A 9061-nucleotide genomic window follows, 5' to 3' on the forward strand; every position below is an offset into this window, starting at 1 on the left:
TTACCCTCAATAGGTAGATAATATTTGCGTGAGCATTGTTTGCAGATAATCAGTTTTTAATATTTTAATTAGGAAGTGAAGCTTAAGTTATTGAGGTTCATAGATCTTGGAAATCTATCTTGAAATTCTCATGTCTAGTCTTTTGTTTTTGTTTTTCGATAGGTAGGTATTTGTTAGCTGATTGATTAGGAGAGGTCCTGTTGTTGGTTATCGAGAACTACTTTCTTATTCCCTTTTGTGAGAAAATGAATCTGATGATCCGGTCTTTGCCTTCGCTTTTGCTTGTATGAAGCTTTTGCCATGTTCAGGAAAATAAAGCATTCACAGTTATGAAGTAAGGGGCTCTATTCCAATAGTCGTTATTGCGATTTTTTTTCATGACCATTAGATTCATCATAGGGAAATCCACGGGTATTGTCCAAATAGGCGCGTGTTATGTACCTCGATCATGCTACAAGGCACTACGGGGGTTCCAAGCCAGAGTACCAACAAGGGATCTAGCCCTGATAAAACAGACAAGACTCAGAAGGAAACAAAGTGCCTTTGAGAGACTACTCCGAGATGAGGCACATCTACCAAGCCATTTCCTTTTCATGAAGAGGGGAAGAAAGTCTTTTGAAGTCATAAAGGATTATTAGCTAAACTGAAATACTTTCCAAGTCCTGAAATACTAGCCCTTGTTGTATGACATATCTACATCCATGTGAGAGTGCTCGTGGGCCACAATCTTGGGACTTAAGGTAATTATTCATCACTAGTCAGACTTAGCATGGCTTTATCCTAATTACCTGTTAACTTGATTTACGTCGAAGATTCAAGAGAAGCTACAATTAGATAACTTGGCAATATTGTCATCAACCATACAGATAAGAGGCAGAGTCTCTTCAGATTCGTCCGTTGGCCCCGCCTGAGACACCTGTGAAGGCTTTGTTCGCAATTTTGCTGCATCCATTAAAGAAGTTGGTGTCAGCGATAATTGAAAGCACAATTTTGGGAACCAAAACCTACTCTTCTCGGATGACTTTACATCCGCGCCCGTAGCATGAGCCTCTATAGCTTTGGACATTTTGCTGTGCAGCCATCCAAGAGCTAGAAAGCTTCCAATTGCCCCGTGAGACATCATGTTTGTGTCGATATCAGCTATCCCGCTGACGATTCCCCTTGGCCCTAAATCGAGCCAATTCTCAATTCACCCTCTCAGAAAGAAGCATCAGAGTAGCTTTAGATGCACTGTAAATACCTGGCATCAGGAAGCAGTTTTAGAACAACCCACAAGAAACCGCAAGATGTAGGTGTTGCATCCGTCAAACTTATTCATCCAGAGAGCATTTATATAACCCGAAATGGAGCAAATTTTCACGATTATACGTTTCGCGGCTATAACAAATGGCACAAACGCTTGCATAATGGCAATGGCACTTCAAAAATCAACATCGAAGATCTTCGCCGATGTCCATATCCAACACATGCATGACCGTTGATTTACCCGCTGCTCACCAGATAGCCCAGTTTTCCGCTCATCTGAGCTTTGATAGCATCAAGGGCAGCAATAATGCTTTGTGAATTGATAACATCCAGCTCCAATAGCGTGATATTGGGAAGATCTTCGAGATGTGAAATTTCGGAGAACGTTCGAGGTGTAGCAAAAACATGCAAACCACGGTTTTGAAAGCCCACGGCAACCGATGGTCCACTGCCTTCATAACTACAGCCGGTATTAGCACAGTTTTTGCGGTTTCTATATTTTAGATGCTTACAAGAGGTGGTCTGAGAGGAGTATGAAGTGAGTTTGAGACGAAAAACAAATTGTGGCTTTGAGCAGTAGATAAATTTGATCTAAGCAGCACGTGTTATGTTATGAAGGGTGTAGCGCCCTATATAAACTGCGAGATTCGGCTACTAGGGCTTCTCGCGTAAGAATAATGTAAGCGGTCCTTCCATAATGACGATCGTCCAGGCGATAACGTTCCACTTGAAGCGAGCTGAGACACCTAGCTATAGGTCCCTAAGAGTATCGGCTAAACATCTTTATTACCCAATAATCCAAGTACTCGGGGGCATATCAGATCCGATAAGCTAATGATGGCGCTGAAAATTGTTGTTTCCATCGTTATATCTTCCTATTTGGGACCTGACCTCGGTTTTTTGACGGTCGCATTGTCGGATTACGCTCTTTAGAGAACCGAAAGTTTCGCGTTGCTTTAACCAAAGTCACGCTATGGAAGGGGAAACGGGCGATTCGTCCAAGGGAGGCGTCTTTCTTCTCGTGCCAAAGGTATAAAAGAACCGGTTAAGCTTAGGAGTATCGTGCTCACGTCTCATAAAGCACTGAAAGAGGGAGGTGGATGGTGCCATTTGGGTTGGGTGTCTTTTCATGTATGAAGATAACTGATTTGAAGTTGGCGGCCCCTGTGCAGGCAATTCCTACACCTAGTGTTCTTCTAATGATTGCATTCTCGTTCTCTGAAACGCATCATCAAATACTCCAAAATTATTACATCCTGAAATTATTAAAATCTGAACCAAATATCTTTCTGGACCTCAAAAACTCTTTTACAGAGCTCACAGCTGTTGGAAATCTCTTGACCATTTCTGATTAACCTTTCATTACTTAGAACTCCAGAACACTTACGTAGGTACTTAGGTACCTAGTATTGATAGGCAAGAATTCGAAGTGTAAGGAACCGTATTGGAAAGACGTGAGGCCATAACATAAAGCAATAGAAGATAAGAGGAGAAAGAACTCTTGGTTGTTTATCAATAGTTGTGACAATGCAGTGATTGATGAAAAATGATAGATCTCGAAAAGATCTTGTGTTTTAAGTTAGTTGTATCTTAATAACTTGAAGAAGCATGCAGGTAGGAGATGATCTCCATTCCTTTGACTTTTCCATCCACGGTTGTGAGTTGGTATTGCAGTGAAAATCTTGAAACTTATTGAAATTCGGCGACCCTTCAAAGCATCGAGAAGAGTGTCTGATTGTTTCCCTTGGAAAACATCGATCCTGATAATTCCATCCAATATTCCGGCACATCGTACGTAGTATTCGGCAAAGTACCTACGGCACCACATTCTAGCCTTTGTATATCACAGTACGTCAACTGATAGTCGTGACACAGCATCAATCTAGTAAGATTACTTCCTTGCATACGTTGAACATGAAACACTTTTACTGCACAAGCGCCCAAGTATCACGTACAGAGTAAGATTACATATATATGATGCGTTCTAGATCCATTGCAAGTTCGCTTATTTTATTGCGGAGGTAGTAGGTTGTGCTACGAGCTTGAGGATGGGTAAATTCGAAGCGCGGGATAGAGCTTGTTTGTAAGGCTACATAGTAGGAATATGTTTTCACGAAACAGCAATCAGATTCCAAGAATAGGAGCTTATACTCCGTGTGTGTAAGGAACGTGACCGCACACTAGGTGGATGGATGGGTCATGACAAATTCTCGAAATTCAACGTAAAATGGTCAATATTCGCGTAAATATTTCGATAGCGTTACGGGGCTTGTCAGCTGCTCATAGCGGGGCTATGGGACCAATTAGCAGAAAGCGATGAACTAGGATAATCTTATACTTACAATAAATGGCTGGAATCGAATGTTGGTTGTGTGGATATGGTTTGCTTTTTTCAGTTGTAGTTAGTAGGTTGTTAGACGGCAGATTATTTCGCACCTAACATTTAGACAAAGTGACTCTAGGATGGGAAAGTGGTCAAATAGAAGGATTGCGGGGAAGTTTGGGGCACCCTGTACAATTTGTACGGAGTAGATTAAAACTAAATCCAGGTGACTAGAGTCATATCTATCATATTATCTATGATACACATACGTTATGCATGGAGAAAGGGAGTCTTGCACGTAACCAAACTCCTGGGTTATTTGAGGACTTGTGATTGAAAAAAACATGAGAGGTTTACGGAGTATTTGTATGCTTGGATGATCGTGTGCTCGACTTCAGGATAACTGGTCAAGTAAGAAGAATACATGTTTTGAAGCTATCGACATAGTGCACTCAGCACTTAATAGACGAATCCGATCCAAAACTCGAGATGTTGATAGTACATCGTACTGAGTTCTAGGTAGGAAGAACAATAAGCAATAAGTGCAGTTTTATAATCTAAATTATCCATGTCAGCGTCAAAATGCACTGTAACCCCCAATCACCAGGATTAAAGATCAAAGCACCGAGAGATATTATGAAAATGATAGTACTCCAATCTCACAAATGACAAGCCTCGTTGATCTCCTGCATGAAAGAGGCATAGCAAATTAGCAAATGGGCTAGATTTCTATAGTCATTAACTGGATTCGTAACCGCGGTGACACAAAACTAGCATTTCGTGATATGATACAGGGAAAGATGTATATGACACATTTGCGGGGGTTGCAGCGAAGCAAATAAGCTAGGGTTGATAATAATAACAGTAGTAATAATAATAACAATAATCATATTCTCTCCAAACTAGTTTATTGTGTGAAACCTCTCCTCTCTCCAGATAAATCAGACCCCTTCTGGAGAATCTTTGCATTTAGCCATCTTTCCGAATAGCGGTGCAAAGTTCCCTCTCATAAATCTCTATATTCCTCACTTCGTCAGAGACCCTTTGCTCTATTTTGCCTCATTTGCCGTGTACTACATTCCTGTGCTGCAGAGCACAAATGTCGTTCCTCAAGCCTTATAAACAGGCAAAAGGAATCATCGTCTCACGATGCGACGTTTAGGGTTCTTTCCATCATTGCTCTTAGCTTCACAATATACGCTGACAATTGCGGATACTCTTTCCATCACCAACGTGCCTGCCTCACCAACAGGTAGCTCGGCGCCTACCAAACCATTCGGCTCGAACAACATTAACTCGGCCGTCGTCATACCGGTCATCGTCGTATCAGTGAGCGTATTCGTCGCTGTCCTCCTGATCCTCTGTCTAAAAGTTCCTGTTCCTAAACGATTTTTACATCCTGCGCGGGATGACGATTCAACTCTAAGGCCGGCGGAAATCTCGCACTTGCGATTTTCCTGGCTTCATCGAAGACGAAGGTCCAGACCGACGATATGGCCTCACTCGGTATATAATGGGCAAGACTTCGAGTCGGGAAAGTGCGGAGAGCTGGAAATGCGACGCTTGGAAGACATGACAGGCTTTCCAGGACCATTCAGAAATGTACCATTGTCACAAAGAGACGCGGAGAAAATGTCGCAAGCGAGGATGGAGGAGGAGGCAGAAGCTAAGATTAGGGAGATGCTGGAGAGAATGGGTCCGGCGGATAGAGCAAGGGCGAGTGAGCAGTTGATATATGGACAGACGGACGAATTGCGGGACAAAACTATTGGAGCTCCATTCTAAATTGTGGAAGATACGTGTTCGGCTCTGTATTGTCATAATGTCATAATAACATTCGATGGAATGGATGGGAAGGATGGTCGTGTGAGTAATGCACATGATATGAATGAGTAGTTAAATACACCACACTAGATAGTGTAACTTCTTTCCATTCATCCCAAGGGCAACATAGGAACAGCTTTCGGAAGAATGGTACGCAGTTAATAACCTCGTACTTTGGGAGAAGCTATATGATCGAGATATCTTGTCCTCAGATGTTGGGACCTGATCTGAACTTTCGAAGATAGTCCAAAAGATGCAAGATGAGAGCCTTAATAATGTTCAAATAGACTTAGCCATGCAGCAAAATATGAATCAACAATGGAATGCCAATGTACTGCATTGTTCTTGTATATTGAAAAATAACATCAAGAGCTATAGTAATTCAATTGGTATAACGCTAACCAAATCAATTTGTCCAACCAAGCACTGCCACAAGCCCAGCTGAAACTAATGATAGCCATAGCTTCTTTGAGTAACATTGGATATCTCAATGTTTTGAAAAAGGTCCTTTGAATAGCCAGTCTCCTACCTGCTCCAATATTTCATCCGTCCTGAGTTTCCGCATGGCCTCTGCATCCGGCCCTCTATTGTCCATCAAGTCATGGGTGAAGCCATGTCGAACATCTCTTACTAGTGTCCACTTATAACTATCCTTCTCGAAACCATACATCCCTTCTTTCCGGTCCTCTTCATCCAAATCGGCAAGGTCAAAAGCTGTATCCCTAGCTTCTTTAGCGAGCATGTCGTACTCTGCCCCGATTATATATATCCATTTGGGGAGATCGTCCTTGCGGACAAATCTAGTGCTCAATAGTGGATCGCGGAGATTCTGTCCAGGAGGAATATGGCCCCATTCGAGGACTGGTCCAAAATCTGGTAGGTCATCCAAGTCCTTTGCATTCCGATATGGTCGCGAGGCTTTCTTCTCGTCCGGTGTGAGCGTGAAGTCCATCACTGGATACCAAGCTATTACTCCATTCAATTTTTCCCGTAAATCAGGTATTTGAGCTGCAGATAAAGCCAAGTTTCCTCCTGCACTAAAACCTCCCAACACAACACGCGACTTGTCAATGTTCAGGTCGGGATTGTTGATTGTGGCTTGTGCGATAGCAACAACGTCATTTGTCAATACTGGGAATCTATTCGATGGTGTCAAACTATACTCGATGCTCACAACGATAACGTTCAAACGATTGGCAATCGTCGCACAGATCTCGTCGTCGAATTCTGCAAACATCAAAGCATGTCCTCCGCCGTGAAGATCCAAGTATAATGGAAGCGGTTCATTGCCAATTTGCTTCGACGTTGGAATAAAGATTCGCGTTGGCAGATTGGGTCGACATGGATATGCCAAGAGCTTCGTAGGTCGAGCTTCAGGAGGTACTGGTCGTAGAAAGCGCAGGATTCCGAAAGTTAGGACAATAGCTATCTTCAGCCCCCATAGCTGAATGAAGTACCATGCGCGCGTGAGGATTGGAAGCTGTGGTTGGAAGAGTTCTGTATGCTCGTCAATGTGTTCACGACCATATCTATTGGAAACCATCTTGTAGCCTGGAAATACTTGTGAGGTTGGAAGGGAAGTTGAAGACTGAAGGATGCGCTCAGCTCAAGATCCTATACCTGGCCGAGAAAGCTGATCCTATTGGAGAGACACAGCAAATACGAGGTAACATCCTAGGCAGTTTCGCATATGAGCGAAATTTTGATACAACTCAACTTACCGTACTGTTTATTTTCCATCAGTCTGTGTATTGGAGATACAGACGTTCAATGAGTTAGTTGATGTGAAAATACAGTATCAAGACCACGGTAAGCAAAATGAATCGCACGCAGATTGAGGATTCCTAGGTCTCATGGTCTCATTACACTCCTGATGTACCAATTCAAATTCCACAAACAGACGCTCTGTGGTTCAAATACGTACCAAAGTTTGGCAGGAGTTTGTTCGATGTGTGCTTTTTATTATTTCAGCTAACTGAGCAGAACGTGCCCCACCAAAAGTTGCCTGGAGCACGTGATATGTATGTTCACTGAAGGCTTGATGACCTTTTTTTGCAGCCAGAATTTTTTACCTGCATTGATTGAAGAGAGCTCAATTTAAAGATCAATATGACGGAGGATATCCAGCATCTAGTTCAATGGACTACACGTTCTGGAGCTTACCTTCATCCTGATGTTGAGATTTACAAAGATGCAGTCACAGGATTATCGTTCAAGGCGCAAAAAACGATACCTCCTCAAACAAGTATTGTACGATGCTCATACCAAATTTCTCTATCATATCTGAATGCAGTTGGCAATTATTCCCAATTTCCATCTACGGAACCATTTCCTATTGAGTTCCTAGAGACTCTAAAGCAAGATGATCCTAATATCATCGGTCACTTTTTCCTCATGCAGCAATATCTGAAGTGTGAGAAATCTCCATGGTGGCAGTATATCAGATTACTTCCCCAACCAGGTGATCCCAAAAGCCTTGGGATTCCTATCTGGTGGCCAGAGGAAGACCAGAAATTCCTCGCTGGGACAAACGCAGGACCTCCGCTTCAGAAGCGAGAACAGATGTGGAGAGATCAGTGGAAGAAGGGAGTTGTGCTTCTGAGAGAATTGCCAAATCATAAAGAATACAGTTATATCTTGTATCAATGGGCTGCTACTATATTTGATAGTCGAAGTTTTCGGCCGTCCTTGACAATTTGTCCCGAAGCACTGAGCGAGAGCTCTAAAGAGATGGATCTTAATCTAGACCATGTTCGCAATGATAGATTTTCGATCCTTTATCCTCTAGTTGATATAGGCAATCATAATGGCATTAATCAGGTAGAGTGGAAGAAAGATCTTAGCTCCAACTCCTTCGATCTAGTTCATTCTGCCGGCGTCTCGGAAGGAGATCAAATTTACAATTATTATGGAAACAAATCAAATAGCGAATTGCTACTTGGCTACGGTTTTATTCTTCCAAACGATATTGTGAATCGGAATGTTGTCAATCTCAAACTGACCCCAGGCCCTGATGCTATCCAATTGCGCAGAAGTCAAAATTGTCACGTCCCTCCGAATCCAAAGCAGCCCGAGGAGGAATTTATGTTTGCTGTACAACCTCCATCTACAAACAAACTATCAGATTCTCGAGTTGTAGAATTTCACGGTTTCGAAGAAGGTCTTGTAGATTTAGTTTGCTGCATGGTAGTAAACGAACGAGAGCGTTCATACATGTTGAAGCACCCAGAAATATGTCCGGAAAAAATTGCACAGCCGTTCAAAAGTCCTTTGTATCGAGCGCTACTCCATGCAATTTTCATTATTCAGTCCAAGCTCTCATACGAAATTGAGAGGATTGAGCAAACCGGTGCGACTCTAGGGTAAATCCATATCCTCATCTCTATATTGTACCAAACTAACAAATATCTCAGCGTCCCTCAGAATCCCAATCAATCCCTCGCTACGATATATCGTGCCTCGCAACTTACTACCCTACAATCCGCCCTTCAACCTCTAAATAATTTAACCACGCAAATACTCAGCCCATCCCCTCGAGCCTCATCACCCTCCTCAACTGGAAAAGCCAAGATCATTTCGATCGAACAAGCCTACTTACTGCTTACCCAACACTATCCCTCTCTATCCACTACCATACACGACCTGATAGCCGAAGATCAAGAAGAAGAA

General features: G+C 42.6%; 4 protein-coding genes across 4 annotated transcripts; 2 read left to right on the forward strand and 2 right to left on the reverse strand.

The window, feature by feature from the left end:
* Nucleotides 1-1184: 1184 nt before the first annotated feature.
* Nucleotides 1185-2355, reverse strand: SS1G_05988 (hypothetical protein; the record flags this gene model as incomplete). Its single annotated transcript, XM_001593016.1, has 3 exons — nt 1185-1230; nt 1487-1705; nt 2288-2355. 3 exons carry the CDS (start codon nt 2353-2355, stop codon nt 1185-1187), a joined length of 333 nt encoding a protein of 110 aa, XP_001593066.1.
* Nucleotides 2356-4717: 2362 nt separating this feature from the next.
* On the forward strand, nt 4718-5353 carry SS1G_05989 (hypothetical protein; the record flags this gene model as incomplete). The annotated part of the gene is made up of 1 exon (XM_001593017.1): nt 4718-5353. The coding sequence occupies one exon, from the start codon at nt 4718-4720 to the stop codon at nt 5351-5353; it is 636 nt and encodes a 211-aa protein (XP_001593067.1).
* A 526-nt stretch (nt 5354-5879) lies between these two features.
* Nucleotides 5880-6935, reverse strand: SS1G_05990 (hypothetical protein; the record flags this gene model as incomplete). The annotated part of the gene is made up of 1 exon (XM_001593018.1): nt 5880-6935. The coding sequence occupies one exon, from the start codon at nt 6933-6935 to the stop codon at nt 5880-5882; it is 1056 nt and encodes a 351-aa protein (XP_001593068.1).
* A 566-nt stretch (nt 6936-7501) lies between these two features.
* Nucleotides 7502-8758, forward strand: SS1G_05991 (hypothetical protein; the record flags this gene model as incomplete). Its single annotated transcript, XM_001593019.1, has 1 exon — nt 7502-8758. The coding sequence occupies one exon, from the start codon at nt 7502-7504 to the stop codon at nt 8756-8758; it is 1257 nt and encodes a 418-aa protein (XP_001593069.1).
* Between the last annotated feature and the right edge of the window lie 303 nt (nt 8759-9061).

Source organism: Sclerotinia sclerotiorum, genomic scaffold (assembly GCF_000146945.2).
Source record: "Sclerotinia sclerotiorum 1980 UF-70 scaffold_7 genomic scaffold, whole genome shotgun sequence".
Lineage (NCBI taxonomy): Eukaryota > Fungi > Ascomycota > Leotiomycetes > Helotiales > Sclerotiniaceae > Sclerotinia > Sclerotinia sclerotiorum.